Source organism: Anguilla anguilla, chromosome 17 (assembly GCF_013347855.1).
Source record: "Anguilla anguilla isolate fAngAng1 chromosome 17, fAngAng1.pri, whole genome shotgun sequence".
NCBI lineage: Eukaryota > Metazoa > Chordata > Actinopteri > Anguilliformes > Anguillidae > Anguilla > Anguilla anguilla.
This window is the reverse complement of record NC_049217.1, coordinates 28,146,943-28,165,469: the sequence shown is the minus strand read 5'-3', so window position 1 is coordinate 28,165,469 and position 18,527 is coordinate 28,146,943. Positions and strand designations below refer to the sequence as shown.

At 46.0% G+C, this 18,527-nt stretch overlaps 1 protein-coding gene across 4 annotated transcripts in view; it reads right to left on the bottom strand.

Annotated features, from left to right (window-relative positions):
• The window catches only part of socs7 (suppressor of cytokine signaling 7), a 25,869-nt gene extending 9,180 nt beyond the window's left edge, over positions 1-16,689 (bottom strand). The window contains exons 1-4 of one of the 4 annotated variants that reach the window (XM_035397775.1): positions 14,699-16,689; positions 10,065-10,126; positions 7,092-7,199; positions 907-1,032 (exon numbers count right to left, since the gene is read on the bottom strand). In XM_035397775.1, the coding sequence (XP_035253666.1) occupies positions 907-1,032; positions 7,092-7,199; positions 10,065-10,126; positions 14,699-16,263 (1,861 nt within the window). In that variant the 5' untranslated portion in view covers positions 16,264-16,689. The remainder of the gene's footprint in view (positions 1-906; positions 1,033-7,091; positions 7,200-10,064; positions 10,127-14,698) is intronic. The other 3 variants (XM_035397777.1, XM_035397776.1, XM_035397778.1) reach the window with 3 other exon arrangements.
• Between the last annotated feature and the right edge of the window lie 1,838 nt (positions 16,690-18,527).

Here is an 18,527-nt window from a genome sequence, read left to right as displayed (position 1 = left end):
CAGAACAGACACATTTTTCTTACCCTGAAAAGGGCATTCAATAGGCTATATTTTGTTATACGTCAGAATACCTATATTAATTTATTTACCTAATTCATTTAATAAGAACCCTGTACATCTACACTATTATTCAGGGCAAAACAATCCCACTTATTAGTATTAATATAAGTATTGCAATTCATTCTCTAGGAAAGACCAGATTTGTGCAGGTGATTTTGCCCTATGTAATGATTATGGCAAGGATTACGGTAATGGTGATCATGGCAACAGTGACCACGATGATCAGGACTGACAACAATGAAGACAATGGTGAAAACTGTGATGGCAGCCGTCACTCAGAAGTCAAACCAAAAAACAAACAAAAAAAAAATGTAGAATCAAAAATGACTTCCATTATTGGACAGGGACAGATGACACTCTATGCATTACATGCCCTCTGTTACGAAAAAATACAAATAAATGAAAAAAATTCCTCTAGCTTTACCAGTCCCTGGTGTGTCCACAACCGACACTGTCTCCTACTGTCCAATCTGCTTTCTATTTCACCCTTTACCCCCCACCCCCCACTGCATCCCACCCTGTAATTCCCCTTACTACTGTACCCTTCTACTACCCCTCAATGCCTCCAAAACTGCATCCCAACTGCCCCTCCACTGCCCCTCTTACTGCCCCCTACTGCCACTCTGCTACTGATCATCTGCCCCTCTACTACGCTCCATAACTGCCCCTTATTGCCCTTCTACTGGCCCTCTACTGCCCTTCATAACTGCCCCCTACCACCTCTCAACTATCCTTCTACTGCCTCCTACTGCCCCTCTACCATGATCCATAACTGCCTCTCTACTGCCCCTCTACCATGATCCATAACTGCCTCTCTACTGCCCCTCCACCCAGCTGTGATCTTACCATTGAGGCTGAGGCTGTGCTGGATTGTGGAATGGGAGGGGAGGGGGGGGAGGGGCAGGGACTGCAGCGACGCCCCCACAACCCGCGCTAGGAAAGAGCCGGGCTGCTGCGGCCCCCCAAAGTCATCTGGAACAGAGCAGAGGGCAAGAGGTTGGAGCGCTGCCACGCGGGGGGGGGGGAGGGGGGGGCGGGGCAGCTACAACCGCTACAGCTAACGCTACTGTTTCCGCGCAACCAGCAACCGCCAAATTCAAGGCGAAGCCCTGCCACTGGGGGCTGCAACCGCTACCGCAACCGTTTCCGCGCGACCAGCGACCGCCGCAGCAGCAGGCCAACGGCGGGACGCCTCCCGTGCTCGCGGGACACACCCGAGGGGAACACATTCTGACCGCGCTTACTCACAAGCCCGCGCCCAAAATGACACACCGATTTCCCGGAACCCACCCCGCAGCAGCCGTGGTTTTGAACGCATCTCTAATTTTTTCTTTGAGAACTTTTGTCCTCGATATCCCGCAAGACCTCTGACATTTGGGCTGACGATAACTGTAAACGCGGTTTTCATGACTGCTGAAAAATTATTTCCATCCACAACTTTTTTTTCTTTTTTTTTTGTGTGCAGCGCAAGCTTTAGCCCTGTAAGTCAGTACAGCGCAGGATGAGTCCGTCAGCTCAGCACGAAACAGGATGAGCCCCGTAAGCTAAAGGCTAATTAGGTTTTTTTTTTTTTTTCCGACTTGGACCCATTTCTCCCCCCCCAAACCATTCTCCGCCATGCTGATCGGTTAATGATCATTGTGTCACATCCTTCCTTGTGGAGCTTCGCTCACCCCGAGAACCGCTCCACTCCACTTGGAAAGCACCGTCTAATGGGGCCTCGCAAACGACCCTCGACACGCCCGTAAAATAACCTCCCTCAAAACAATAACCGCACGGCCTGAGGGGGGCACGCTCATTTACCTAATTTTTCCATCCAGTCCATTACCAGCCATTTTGTGTTCCTGTTGACGGGACTACTTTTTTTTTTCTTAGTGGAAGCATACGTTGTTCTCAGTGAGAACTGCGGCAAGCGGACACACGCCCCCCGAGGAAGTTACTGCAGAGAACCCTACTCCACCAACACACTCTAATTAACAATATTATTCAAATTTGGAGCAATAGCGGCTCACGGATATCTATGAAATACTTTTGTATATGCAAATTGAGCTTTTATTTGGTGGAAAACCACATTCAGAAGGCCTTTTGAGGTTCGTTTGCCTGGACCCCCGTTAGACTACATTGCAAAGCAGCGTGCAGCGGTTCTCACTTAAGCCACATTTAAAATGTTTTAAAATGAAACAGAATCTTAAATGTGAAAAGAGTAACGCGTCTCTCGCGGTCTTTCCGGGTGAAATGGAAGGGGATTTCAGCTCGGCTGACGGACAGCGTTGGAATCTGAGGCGGCACCGCTCACAGTGACACAAGCAGGATCGGAAAATGCTGATGAAAATTCGTGAAAACCACGTGAGCGGCAGCACAGAGCTAAAAAAGGGAACAGCGGTGTTCTCATTTCCAGCACATTTTTCCTTTTTCTTTCGTAATTATTAAAAAAAAAATTTTTTTTTTTTTTAACTCGCTTAAAATTTTAAGGCGCTTTCAACAATCTGCACCCCCCAAAAGCGGTCAGCTACAGAGGGTCAAAACAGGAAACGGTACCTCCCTTTTCTAACGTGCAAAAAACATAACCACAAACCTGTGGTGAGTTGAAGAGGGGAGAGATCTACCAGTGATGGCTTTCATACGCAATGACACCATTACTCTGGCCCAGCGCATTTTATTCAACACGTTTAAGTCCAGAAATGAGAGACAGTGTAAACTGTAACTGGTTTTCTGGTACACGCAAATGTAACCAGCTAACGTTGTATCGGTAACATGCAGGACAACACTGAAATGTCAGCATTGTAATATTTCATTATTTATACAGCAATATACTTGTACACCTTTATATATCCATCCATCCATTATCTCTACCTGCTTATCCTGGGCAGGGTCCATCCATTATCTATACCTGCATACCCTGAGCAGGGCCGTCCGGGGGGGGGGGGGGGGGGCGGGGTGCCGGTGCCTAACCCAGCATGCATTGGGAGAGAGGCAGGAATACACCCTGGACAGGCCGCCAATCTATCACAGGGCACACACACCATCCACTCACGATTCACTCACACACTCATACCAATGGGAAATTTAGAGTCTCCGATTAGCCTAACCTGCATGTCCTTGTGCCGTGGGAGGAAACCGGAGTACCCGGAGGAAACCCACATGGACACGGACAGAACAGCAAACTCCAGACAGAAAGGCTCAGGCTGGGATTCAAACCCAGGATCTTCTTGCTGTGAGGTGATGGTGCTACCCACTGCACCACCGTGCCACCCACTTATATATTACATATTTAATTATATATATATAGATATATATATATATATATATATATATAAAGCAGTTAAATGTATATATTTTGTGGTCTTTCATGGGAGCACAATTAAGCGTGGCACAAAGCAGTACAAGGGAGCACAATTAAGCGTGGCACAAAGTGGCTTTCCTTCCTGCTCAGAGCGGAGAGCACAGCCTTTCTAGGTCAGAGACGCGCTCAGCCTGTGGAGAGGCTGTGTAGCTGTGTAGGCAGACAGCTGTAATCTCGGAATCAAACCACACCGAATATAGCAGCACCAGGTGCAAAACACACACACACACACACACACACACACACACACACACACACACACACACACACACACGCGCGCGTGCACGCCAAGCGGCACACAGACGCCAGCAGATCCGAGCCCAGGAAAGGGAGGCGAGATGATGCAGGTCTCTGAAAAGGAGCTGATGCTGCCGTCGCGTATCTGATTATAGGGCTGGTGTGCAGAAATTACAACAGGGGGGCGGGGGGGGGGGGGGACAACTCAACCGGTAATTAGCAGGCAGCCATAATGCCCGGGTCCGTTTCGCCCTAATAGGTCTGCAGCATTAAGCAGGTCCATCCTAACCCCAAACAGAGGAGGTGCATTCAGAGAGAACCCGCAGAAGGGACAGAAAAGAGATTGGGTGGGGGGGTGGGGGGGGAGAATAAATGTCAGGGTGCTTATTAAGTTTCTGACATCACATCTACCGGCTTGGCCTTCCTGCTTGCTGGTGTCAGAAAGAACAGGGGCTGTGAGCAGGAGCCGTAACCATTATCAAGCCAAAAGCAGAGGCGTCACGCGCGCGAGCCAACGCCATCGAGGGCGTCGATGATGTCACGCATGGCGCACGCTCGCACTCGTCATTCCTCGTTAATCTCGTACCTGCACCTGCATGTTTATAAAAAAAAAAAACAAACAAAAAAAAAAAAAAAGTTCCGGAGAACAGCAGCGCCTTTACCCAACGACCACCACCGCTGAGAAAAAAGAAAAAAAAAAAGAAAAAGAAAAAAGAAAACCCACAACACTGCTGTCAGCAGTGGGGATGTTTGTTGCCATGACGCACGGGTGATGTCACGAGTCAACCCGCCCTATTACACGGCGTGCAGGATAACGGGGTAGGCGCAGGAGCGAGCGCCGAAGTGCTCACGCAGCCAAGGCCTCCCGGTGCGGCTGTGCTCTAACCGCACAGCGCGCCGGCCTCATTGGATGCTACGGTGCAGGGCTGCAACGGTGTTTTTAAACACAGCATGAATGGAGTTTCCTATAAACTCCGCTGTTCGGAGAGGAAAGGGCTTACAGCAGCAGGGCTGTCCAATCCTTCTCATGGAGATCTACCGTCCTGTAGGTTTTCACTGCAACCCTAACAAAGCACACCTCACTCAACAGCTAGAGATCTACCGTCCTGTAGGTTTTCACTGCAACCCTAACAAAGCACACCTCACTCAACAGCTAGAGATCTACCATCCTGTAGGCTTTCAGTCCAACCCTAACAAAGCACACCTCATTCAACAACTAGAGATCTACTATCCTGTAAGTTTTCACTCCAACCCTAACAAAGCACACCTCACTCAACAGCTAGAGATCTACCATCCTGTAGGCTTTCAGTCCAACCCTAACAAAGAGAACCTCACTCAACAGCTAGAGATCTACCGTCCTGTAGGCTTTCAGTCCAACCCTAACAAAGAGAACCTCACTCAACAGCTAGAGATCTACCGTCCTGTAGGCTTTCAGTCCAACCCTAACAAAGAGAACCTCACTCAACAGCTAGAGATCTACCGTCCTGTAGGTTTTCACTCCAACCCTAACAAAGCACACCTCAGTCAACAGTGAGAGATCTACCGTCCTGTAGGTTTTCACTCCAACCCTAACAAAGCACGCCTCACTCAACAGCTAGAGCTTCTTGTTGGGCTGCTAATTAGTAGAATCAGGTGTGTCAAATTAGGGTTGGAACGAAAACCTACAAGACGAAAAATTTCCAGGAAGAGGTTTGTGGAAGCCCTGACTTAGAGGCTATATGCAGAAATTTCACCCCTATTGATAATTGGCCTCAGTCACCACAGCAAGACAAATTCATCAAGTTATGACCACTTAAAAACTCTGCTAGCAGTAACCATGGCCACACCTGTTGGTATTACAACCAAAGCTTACTCACTTTCCTCAAACTTCCAGGTGATAATTATGAAGAGAAGCGTATAACCGGCGTACGGTGGATAGCAGTTGTGATGCTTTAGTAGGCCTAACAGCCAGCCAGTGGCTCCAGGTGCGAGGATTCATGCAGCCAAGTCGGTGAGAAGAGTGGAACCAGCAGCACAACGTGATGTCATATCACCTGACTTTTGTTTCAGTTGCTTTCAGATATTAGCGCCCTCAAATATATAGCAGACCCGTTTGAAAAGGGCAAGTTTCAAGCTGTGAATGTTTGTTTTCATGTTACCTACATTAGTTTTCAAGTTAAAAAACATTTTTTTAAAAGAAACAATTTCCACTGAACTTGTTAGGCTATACAAGCCTTTTTTTCAGAGAGTTACTGGTTGTAGAAAAGCCTGCACAACGCTTTGAACCGACCCTGGAGGCCTTCGATCGACAGGAACACCCACGCTTCACGAACAGCCAGTTTTGGGTTCAGATGCAGAAATATATTCGCAAAAATGTGTGATTTCATATCATGAAGCATCAAAAAAACTCCTTCACCCAAAATGGAAAAAAGTGCTTCTTTTTTTTTTTTTTTACCAATCCCTGTCACAGACATCATCATCATAATTTTTTTAAATTAAACTATGTGGAAATATTATTCATGCAAGTCATTACCAGAGAACCAAATAAAAGCATTTGCATACAACCAATAATGCATAATCCTCTTCTTCTTGCTCTAATGATATTGACTTCATTTGCATGATGCTGAATGTGGTGGTGTTGTCATCAGTAATCCCTCATTCGGTTACCTGTATTGTCTTTCATACTGGCCTTTTCGAACCCTTTCAGAGCTACCTTCATAACTGTGTTCATGAAGAACCGCCTGCCCGCCCACACACACACACACACACACAAACACACACACACACACATGCACACGCACACACACATGCACACATGCACACGCACACACACACGCCCACACACGCGCGCACACACAGACCTAAAGAGCATGTTGTCCAATGCTCTGAGGCAGCTCATCAACAGTATCCGTCCTCAAGTGGCCAGAACCTGAAAATATCAATGCATTCCGAGTCCCTGTTTATGCAAATGAAATCTTTGCTATATTTGCTCTTTCTGAAGCATCCAGGGACTGACTGACAGCGTCCAATGCCGTGAAAACCGCTACACAGGAATGCTAATGGCGCTACACTGGAACAGGCGGAAGAGGACGGCTAAGGACAGAGCTTGCATGCAGCCAAACAGGAACGGCACCTTTCCGGCAAACTCAGAGCCAAAGCAGGGACGGAAAACTCCGGGACGCTCCTCCAGTAAGCAGGAGAGCAGCCTGCGCAGAGAAGCTAATCTGTTACACCCAGCGGAACGGAGACGGTACAGAGCACACCGAGTACTGGGGGCAAAAAAAAAAACAACAAAACGTAAAACCGTCCAATCAGCTTTCAGGGATTCAGTTCGCAATTAATCCAATCGGCTGCAGATATGACGGGCCCCCGAGGTACCGGTGAGAGCGCAGAGTTTTTGCACGCCGTGCCCGCAGGTTGAAAAACAGAGGGATGAAGAGAAAGAGAAAGAGAAAGAGAAAAAGAAAAGTACCTAGCAGACTGAGGCTCCGTCTGGGAGGGGGCGGAGGCGTGGGGGGGTGCGGAGAGTTCACCCCCCCCCTACGAGAAATGTCCACGTCCACCAGGGACACCGTCTCACCTGGAGGAAGAGACGGTGAGAGGAGAGAGAGAGAGAGAGAGGGAGGGAGAGAGAGAGAGGGAAAAAAGCGTAAAAACAGAGAGACAGGAGAAATGAGAGAGAAAGAGACTGCTCTCAGTGTGCGAGTTACAGCGTGGGCCACACCCACTGGCCTCTCCCCAACCACCAAGCCCCCCCCCCTCCCCTCCCCTCTGTAAATCGGCCATCATAATCACCGGTCTCAGAACTACAAATCTGCAAATCTCTTTTTTTTTTTACATTTTGTTTATTGAGCCCAATTTAATTTATTTATTTGTAGCAATTTGGAGGGTCCAGTTTGTATAATGGTGGTGGGACACGCCCGCTGTGGGGTTAATGAGAGGACCGGCGCTGTGGAGCTGTGGCCAGGACTGAGCGCCGCCCGTGGGGGCACGTTCACACACTGAGAGCCAGCATCTCAACAGGACGAAACCGAGCCAGTACACACTGCAGAAACCAAGCAAAAAAAAAAAAAAGTCAATCTCAAGCATTTCAGTCTTACATTTAGACTTAATGCCTTATTTCCATTAGCTGCTTTTTTCTTGCAACAGAAGACAAAAATATTGCCAGTGAGGTGAGACTCATTTCAAGATTTGCCAATGGGCTAAAAGCAATTTCACTTGTCAGGCAAACAGTAACTTAAAACAAGCTAATATTTTCTACTTGCGAGGAAAGAGAGATCTACAGTCTCATTACAAGACTAAAACACATAAGGTAGACTTTTTTTTTTTTTTTTTTGCAGTGTAAGCAACTGTTCTGCAGAAAAGAAAGTGTTCTCCAAAAGATTCTCACAACCCAAGTAAATCGAAAAATGGAAATCCGCCATTGTAGCATTTTCCTGTGACCGTGCAACTGGAGTACATGCGCAGGTGTATTCACTTAGGAATATTACAGCTCATAAACACCGCATTACCAAAATACACATCTACCCACTATCAGCAGCTGCAGAGGGAAACTGCCTCGGGTACATTCTCAACAGGACACAAGAGCAGAACGTCAGTACACAGTCAACGCAACAATGCAGAGCCTTTTCACATTTTCATTTCATTTTCACTTTACACAGAGCGTTCAAGCACACATTCACACTGAACAATTTAAAATGGATTCACATATACACAGAGTATTCAAACATACCTGTACGTACAACAATTAAAAATTGTTTCGCATACACCCAGAGCACCCACAGCATTCAAACACACATTCACACTGAACACTTCGAAAATGGTTTCACGTATACCTAGGGCATTCAAACGCTTGTCCACGCGAAACATTTCAGAATGCACAGCACAGGGTAAAACAGAAACACAAAACAACAAACACACTTCAACCCAGTGAATAAAAAGGACCAATCAGGTGCTTCACAGACAGGACACTCCACCGTGAAGGAGAAAGGATCCCAACCCAGACTTCTCCACAGTGACAATTCCAAAGTAAGGAAAGCTGGAGCACCCAAAACTCATGAAATGTAACACTGTTAATAAAACTGCGTGACTGACGTTTCAACGTCTTGTTTTTCTGAAGACTCTGAAGATCTCAGATCTTGGATCGTCCTCCAAATGTTGAAATATCAGTCACACTTAATTTCAGCTCTTATTTTTGTTGTACGTGTTGGAACAATTTATAATGCTTTTACAAATATCAACAAGAACTGCAAAACACACACACACACACACACACAACGATTTTGAAAGCTTGCACATACACCCAACAGGATTTCAACACACACTCATGGAACACTTTAACTTTCATACACCGACAGAACGGAAACTCACACACTCACAGATGAACTTTGAGAGCTATTCTACGTACCAGCAGAGTTCCACATCGGCATGTCAAATCAGACCAAACTAGAGCCATTCAAATCCTGGCCATCATGCCAGAAGCGTATTCGCAAACAAATTACACAGTGATTTTGGACGGCAAGCACCTTAAGTCCACATTTCTTTTTGAGGAACATCCTTACGCATTTCCTCTTTCTACAGGAAGTTCCCCAGTTCCTATGTGTGACTGTTCACACCAGCCTATACTTTGGTTAAAAACAACATTTTGTGCCCAAAAAATGACAAGCTTTCGCTCGATATGCAGTTTATTATATTTTACATTCTTCTAAGACAAACAAACAGAGCTACCCAGACATTTGTACAACGTCACACTGTTTAACAGCTTGCAACGTTCAGCATATATAATGTGACATAGCTGGATGGCTTTGTCCCAGAAACATGGATTAGAGCGAGCACCAAGCAGAAAGCTGGCCTGTCATTTTGTGTTCTGTGTGCGTTCTGCTGGCTGAGCTCATGCTGGACTTACAGCGTGCAAATCTTGGCACTTTATTTGTTAATGAAGAATTGCAGTTAAAACACGGAAACCGTGTCACGCATCTCCTGGGTTACGCCGAGCGACTGAGAACCCCAACTCCTCACAACGTGTTCGAGAAGCGCGGTACATCTCAAGGCTTTTAGAGCCGCCGTGTCTGTGGACTGTGGACCGACAATGAAGCGTGCACGGAAACCCACGCGATGTCAGATACCACGCAGCCAATACGACGCTCCGCATCGAGGACAGATGTAGAGATTATTTGTGCAGGGGGAAAAAAAAAAAAAAAAACAAGAAAATGTGCCCCCCTGCATGCACACACACATGCACGCACACGCCCACGCACACACACGCGTGAATGCGAACACTTGCACCCAAATTCACAAACATACAACACGCACGTACACACGCACGCACCCACACACAAAGGCACGCTGACAGGAGCATGCACAAACTTGCAGGAAGTGCACGCACAGCCGCGCACACACACAGTGACACGCACACACAGTCACGCTGCACAGACGCGCTCCTTACCGGTGAAGACGGGACTGAACGGACCCGGGGAGAAGGCACTGTGGGTCCGGCTCGGCTGGGAACTGCGGAAGAGAGAGAGGCAAGGACGTCCACATGAATCATCGCGTAATTACATCATCGCCATCGCGCTCCAGCTTCTCAGCGCCGTAGCATCCATATTTCCCGGGAGCGCAAAAAACATCGCTGAGCGAACTGCTCGACCCGACCCCCGGAATGTTCGGACCCTGGGAACGTTGTGCACGGAAAAGGACGCCATGCCTCTGGGGAAAAAAGCCATCCCCTTCCACGGGGAAGAGGATCCGAGCATTCCGTGGCAGCGAGATTCCACTTTTCTCCTTTTTACAGCAGTTCGACCAACAACACGGGAGGGACAAAGACTTCACATTTTTTTTTCTTGACTTGGCTCTGCATGCCACAGTTTTACATTCGTAATCACACGTGGTTAAAGGGCATGTTCTCTGCTTTTATTTAAGGGTATTTTAACACATTTTAGGGTTTTTGCCACGTAGGAATCACAGCCCTTTTTATACGTAATCAAAAACTGCAGAGCCAAATCAAGGGGAAAAATGTGCCTTATGCCCAACTATTATGGACATCACTGTATGAATTGTGCAAATTATGTTTTCATTTCTATTTTATCATGAACTACACACTTCTGTTTTTAAATGCTTCCCACTCCCACTCCCGCCCCCGCCCCCGCCCCCACCCCCACCACCCACTTAGGATGTTCTATTTCAAATATGTACAATCAGCACACTTAACCACAACTTCCACCTTCCACAGGGTGTGCAGGCACGCACATCCTTCACTAGCACACAATGGCAGTCATGGCTTTGAGACTGTGGGGTCCATCTGCACACCAGAACAGCGCTTTAACAGGGTGGCTCACCCAGCAGCCCAAGTGCGCACTTTTTACTGCACTTCAACGAGCACAGCACTTGGGAAACTTACGGGGGGCAGTTCACCCAAAAGCTCCTGTGCATCAGCTGATTTGCCAACTGTGTCCGATACGAGCCTAAACAGGGCCTGTTGTCGAAAGGCATTTTCACGTGGTGGCAAACCTCCACACCAAGAGCACCCTTCCATAGGTTCTCGTGAGGCTCGACCACGGCTGAACTTGAGCCTCGTCAGCACACACTCAGATCAACAGTTTAGATCAGCTGTCAGATCAACAGTTAAATCTCACGTCGTTCAGTCCTCGTGTTTTCTTGTCCGTTGCCGTCCTTGTGCAAGGTCATGCGCCTTTATGTTTTCGTGCGGAAACCAGGAAGTGCGGCTGCCGCGTGTGCAGCAGCTGAACGAGGAGGATTTCAATAAACAAATAAAACCAAAAAAAAAAAAAGGCAAAAAAGCAAGGCAAACGCCTGAAAGGGACATCTCCTCCCCCCCCCCCCCGCCCCAGGAACAAAGAGCCGGTCACAAATATCCTCCAAGAGAACCTGAGGCTTTCGTCCTTCTAAACAGATGTGACAGTGGCGCATTTTCAGCCTCGAACATGTCGTATGGGTCTCAGATCCATACACAGAGATGGGAGAACCTGACTTACATGTCCTCTGAACTCAAGCCAGCGAGCAAACCCCCCCCCAGAAAAACAGCATTTCCCATCTCACTTCTTTTTTCTTTTTTTTTTTTGCAGAAATCTTTCCCTGGAATTAATAATCCAATCAGCAGACGAAAAATAAAATAAAATAAAAACGTAAGAAACCCAGCCTCGAAAGTGACAACCATCAGCTTAAATAAATACAGTAATTTAACAATATGCACACATACAGACATTACGGAAAAAAACAATATACAGCCATACACAAAAATATCTACATAACAATCCATGATGTAATAACGCAACAATAAAAACACACATAAAGAATTATAGACAAGCATACATTACCATATAACAAACTACACACACATATGCATACAATAGGCTTATATAATGTGCATGAATTACAGTTTAGCAATGAAAAACTATGCACAGCCATAAAAACACTAAAATTATACAAGCCATAACTTGGTAATGGTACATATTGTTTTGATGCTTGTAAGCAATAATCTTGGAACAGTCATCATCTCACTACTGTAAAACAAAACTGCAGTATGCTTCTTTTGCCACTAGAGGCACAGAAGGGGCTAAATTTATTCATTGCTTGTTGCATTGTGAGCAAACAAGCTAATATGAGCATCAGACCTGGGTCAAATACGTATTTGTTTTGTATTCAAATACTTTTCTGTGCTCTATTGATCTTGCCTGGTGCAACAGAGCCTGTCAATATGACCAGGAGGCGGGGTTTGCACTTTTTGTGTTTCATTGGTTTCACTGGTTCCAATACACCACACAAGATCAGTAAAGCGTAGAAAAGTATTTGAATCCAAAACAAAAATTTGTTGGACCCAGGTCCAAAGAGCGTAATCAAGTGTAGTTGGCTAGCAGTGTTTGTGTGTGCATATAATCTTGTCTGATATTTAGAACAAGAATAATACGAAAGAAGTATTGGCAGTACATTCACAGGAACATTATTAAAATCAATTATCTTGTTTTCATGGTCTAAAGAAATAGCAAAACATGCCATAAAGAATTAAATTCCCATGTTCATATTGTGCCTATTGTGTTATATTGCAAACAATTGCATAAACAGAGGTAAAATTTCAAATTAAAGGCTGAGGTGAATAAATAGGCTCCTAACTGGTGACAGTGTGGACACCTGGCCACTAAAACTAACCATCTGCAAGATAATGAAAGATTCAAAGACAAAGAAAATGATAATGAGTCAAACCTTTGCATTGTGTTAATAAGTGTCAGGAAAAAATTATTAAAGAAATCAAACATGTGTTCAATGTAGCACAATAAGTGCAATGTAGCACAGTAGCAACATAGAAATTGTTTATTCTTTGTGGCATGCAAAGCAAAGCTGACATAACAGGCCTATGGCTTAAGAGAGTAAATAATCCCTAGAAACATGAAAAGCACCTAATTAAGAAAAATTAGCAGCTTGTTAAAATTATGGGATTGTGATTGTGGTTGGAACGAAAACCAGCATACATCCGGGGGGGGGGGGGTTAGGGCAGGACCGAGTTTGGGAACCACTGCTCCAGTCAACGCCATTCATAAAGAAAGCCTAAGACATGAACTAAAAACGGAACAGAAAATCTAGTGGTTTGACCAATACAATATAATACTGTTAAAATACAAAGATCTGTGCCCTAATCAAGATAATGCCAACACCTTGGCTACTATATTGTTAATAGCACATTAATTATAACAACCTTTCTGTTCCCAATATTAGGCTATTGTGAGGACAGCCTGCTGTCGACCAAAAGTTGGTAAAAAAAAAAAACATAATTTTACTGCGAATTATTTAAATAATAATTTGAATCCCGCTGTTTTGAAATGGCTCTTGTTTTTTTGTTTTTTTCAAACAAATGAGATGGCAGGAATGAACTGATTCGGAGCAGTGCCAATGCATACTGGGAACTGCAGTTCAGTCCGAAAACTTTGTTACTTACATAACAAATATGATACCAAACATTTTTCATTCCTTACTTCACACATAAGTGATGCATAACATGAATAATTAACTATTGCACATAACAATGCACACAAAGAGGAAACAGAATAACAATATAACAAAAACAATATAGAACAAACATAAATATAAAAATGCAATAGCCTATTTAACTAATATACACATACATTACATATATGACTCACTTTATAATGTGCATAAAAATATTCAGTGCATTGTAACTGAATATAACAACATACAAGAATGGAACAAAATGTAGCCTAAATTATAAAGTAAGTGACAACTGTGGTTTCAAGAATGAGAAAATACGTCAAATCAAAAGAACAGAAATTGCTCAAATACTGGGTCATTGGTTTCGGCACACTTCCCCCCGCTTGACGGAACTTCGTAAATTACACCATTGTCTTTTAAAATGCGAGCTCCACCGCAATGTCACGTGGAGAGTGGGTAACGGCGAGGTGGCAGGTGCAGTATTAAACTAAAAATCGCTGATGCAGTAGGCTACCACATCCACAAAGTAAGCTCGGGGGTCGGGCTTCCGTAAGCAAAACGCCCAGAACACCAGTCTGACCCGCACAAAAGCACGTGTCATAAGTTTTAGTAGCCTACCTGCTCAATTCAGGTTCCTATCGTCTAAACACATATCCTACAATCTGATCGGCATCGGGTCTCACATTACATGCCACAGTAGCCTAGTTTTGTACGGAGATAAAAGGGGCGAAGGGTCACCTTTAAAAAATTAAAATAAATAAATAAATAAACCGTCCCAGTTCCGCATCACCGATAAGTAGCCTAGCCTACTAATTCCGCTCCCACGGAAATTATGGCAAATTGAGGTTTTTGCCCCCTCCTCGTGACGTCTGGCGATAAGTAGCTGCTATCCAAAAATTACTAAGAGTTCATAAAGTCAACTCAATAAACAACTTGAGCTTGCAACATACTATAGGTAGCCTATTATATTTACATTTGTTAGTGTACAAATCCTTTGCATGCTAGTAGTACAAGTAAAATTGATTGCCGTATTGACGAGAGTTGAGCAGACTGCAAACAGGGAAAAAATAGCGTTTGAATAGCAATTGTTGAAACATCATAACCTACAATGGAAGGTCTTACCTGCCCGCATCCTGGTCCCCGGCTGTCGAACTCCACACGTCCATCAGACTACCTGTGGAGGATGTGGACGATGCCAGCGATGGTCTCTTGTCAAGAACGTTCATTGAGACGCTGGTGTTTTTAGTTCTGAAGAGTTTGCCCAAGCGAATTTTAAAAGAGCCTTTCCGAGACTTCCCGGACACTCTTGTGGCCTTCTCGCCCTCTTCCTGGATGCCACGGCTGGACAGACCCACGGGCGCTCTGTCCACCAGTAGCTTCGGGGTCGCGGTCCTACTCTGGGCAGTAGCGGGGAGGTCCTGGGCTGATCCGCTCGGGGAGGCTCCGACCGGAGATGAGAACCCGGCGGGCTGCTCGGTGTGATTTGCGCCGGCTTGGAGTAGGGGTCTCGGGCTGAGCATGTCAGTGCGCGGGCAACACACCTGCGGGTCACGGTACGCGGGCGAGCAGCCTTCGCCGGCCAACCTCTGCGCCTGTTTCACCAGCCCCGTGAGAGTTCTGCTGGAGAAGGCTTCTGTCATTTTCTGCACCATGTCCTCTTTACCGTTCAACGCGAACGCCGGACAAGGAGCGTCATTAAGTTCCTCTGCCGAGCAATTGTTTATGCCCAGACCGTCTACCTCCTCAGTCCCTAGTCCCTCCAGCACGAGTAAAGCGTCGCTGGTCTCGGCCGGGTCGTCTCCGTGAGCCATCCCCGCCGCTGCCGACGCCAGTATTGTCTGACATGGGCATTGCGGCAGCTCCCCGTCCTTGAACAGTATTTTGGAGGCCTGGTCAACACCAAGATCTCCGAATTTTCTCGCCAAGTCAAAGACGGGATCATCGATGTGGGGATTGATCTCCCCCGCCGTGCAGGCCCACCGCGGGTTTAGAATGCCGAAACTCAGCAGCGGCGGCCAGTCGGCGGGGTCCGTGACGCGGTGCCGGGGGCAGAGACCACCGTCTCCGCCGCCTTCCAGTTCGCTGCCGTCCGCAATTACGTCCGATTTCACCCGAGGATGAAAATTCCACGGCGGCCGCTGCGAAAGATGATTCTGCTGTTGCACGTCGGCGCTACAATTTATGCCGTTATTGATACCGCTTGTCGTGACAGAGGCTGAGCTAGAATCCTGTCCGTCGGTTTCGCTGCTCTGTACCGCGGGCTGCTCCGGTCCGCATTCTAAAATCCCGTCCCCGTCGCCGAGAATGTTCCGAAAGACCATCAGCTGCGGCCGGGCTCCTCTGCCCGCTCTGTGCTGGAAGCCTTGGGCCACTGGAGGCGGAGGATCAGGCATCGGGGGTCGAGTCACCATCACGCCACTGTCAGGTGCTACGGTTCCGCTGTCTCGCTGCGAACTATACAGCGAGGAGGGACTCGGGCGCACTGGGCCTGTTGTGTTATTTAGATCCAATTCAAATCCATTCTTGATGTTGTTGCCTCGATGACCCAAGACCGCTTTCCCGAAACCAGCCATTACACCGCCGCTCGACGACAAATTCCCATTCTCCTCGTCCAAGCGGTCATCTTCGGCTCCAGAAACCAAGCGCATCAACACAAAATCGGGAGACATATCTTTCGCGTTATTCATTATTCTTCGAGTCGAGAAAAGGAACTAGTTCAGTGTATCTTTGCTGTTCCGTCTTGCGTGCACTGTCATTACAATAAAGACAGTAGCTTGCTGAATAACTGTTTAAATTCAACACAATTAACATACAGCAGCCCTTCGAGGTGTCCCATTTCCTCTCAGGGAAATAAAATATGCATGTTAAAAACAAACTATTTAAACCGTTCCTTTAGCATCGCTGTCACCGAAATCCCCTTGCCAGACGAATGTGACGGATGATTTGTAGAGCGACTGCGCAGCCACATCAGTATTTTGCTTCTTCAGATAATAAAGTAGGCCTTGTAGTCGACTTTCACATTGAATGCTTCCTGCTAAAAAATAGACTCCCTTCTCATTTCTGGTTCCCTCAGAAGCCCCACCCGCTCGCTCGCTTCCGCGAAGTCAGTGCTTTTGAATTCTCTCTCTCTCTCTCTTTCTCTCTCTCGCGCTCACCCTCCCTCCCTCTCTCTATCTCTCTCAGATTGTCTTGGATTTTGAATTGACATTTGTGATTAATGTTCGGTTTTGGTTTTACTCACAAGTGATGAGTTAAAGATAAATACCTCCATCGTGCAATGGCAGTTCCCTGTTTTTTCAAGTGCTTTTGTTGAAAATTAGCTTTGGACCGTACTGCAAGTCGCATGTATAACCTACGTGAAGGGTTCAGTCATATTATAAATACATTTAGAAGAAAATGGTTTAAAACAATTTTCACTAATAAAATATCACGTGTACGGCTTTTTAGAGTAACGATAAAAATCGTTTTGTGTTTATTTCACAATGCCAACAACAACAATGCTACCACTACAATAAATAATAATAATAAAATCATTTATAAGCATTTAAAACCGAAAATGTATACGAATAACTTGGAAATGTCATTTTAATGTGATAGGCTACTTGCATTATAGCTCTTTGTACATTGTTTTTTGAAATGTCAGTGTGAGATTTCTAATTTCACTGATGTTAAGGCGGCTGGCTAAGTGTAGCCTAATTAGTGTACCCAGGGCCAAGGGCACACTTGTTCCCTGCAGTGAAATGGTCCATTCCACATTAGCTATCACTTGGCATTATTGTTTGCGTTGGCTGACATATTCTCACAGATCCGATACAGAAATAGTAAACAACTTTCAGTTCATATAAATGGTAGTTTTAGTTCACAGTTTGTGGGTAGTAATTACGTAAATATAACGGGTAGCTTTTCCAATCCACGCGACTGTTTTTTTTTTTTTTTTTGGGGTGGGCATCTCCGCTCGGTGTGGGCACCCCCACACCACGAATTTAAGTGACGGTTCAAATTTCTGTATAGATACGATATTATTTTTGTTTTAATTATGCTTATTCTAGAGCGATATACAAGGCAATGAATCATTGGGAGCAATCATCAATCAATCATTTTTAATCACAGGGGATTCCTTACATTCCAATGCGTGATTACAGTCTTTAAATTATTGTAAGGGATCACATTTTGTATGTGCTGCTTCTGCACAAAGCCGTACTGAACGAGATCCACGCTACAGTACCTCTGCCTCAGTACCAAGGATGCTGAACTGCCCTCTTATGAGCCTTCACGCCTGTTTGCTGGAATACCATTACATCTCCGAATACCTTTTCCTCTAGCGTCATTCTAAATCATAGGACTCGTAGGATTCCAGGATCAGAGTTGCCCCATCACCCTAAAAAGCAGTTGGCCCTCTTTTATAGTTACATATTCATGTTCTCCTGCATGCTTTTCATTTAGCCAATTTTTGTATTCCCACCATTTTTCAGAATGTTAATTCGGCCAGCTGCTAAATGGTCAGGGAATACCATTGTCCAGTCCTGGAGAGACGCAAGGTCTGATGGTATCCCAAACCCTGGTCCCGGAGAGCCGCAAGGTTTGCTGGGGTCCACCAAACTTGGTCCTGGAGAGCAGCAGGGTCTGCTGGGGTCCACCAAACTTGGTCCTGGAGAGCTGCAATGTTAGCTGGTTCTCTTGCCATTAAGAATTTAATCGCGTACAGCTATGATAGTGAATTCACATCACCTAGTTTGAAGGGTCGGACTTGAGAAGCGTGTGGCTAATTGGCCATGAAGCCATCCCCCAGCGGGTTGGGTTCGGTGGGTAGAGTTTCTCCCACCGGCTGACAAGGTGCTTGAGATCTGTCTGCACGAAACAGTCCTCCACACTGACGTCCCAGAATGCAGTGCGAGAACCTGCCCGCTGCTCTGCAAACCCACGAAAGTGGAGGATATTGCAGCAAGGGGGC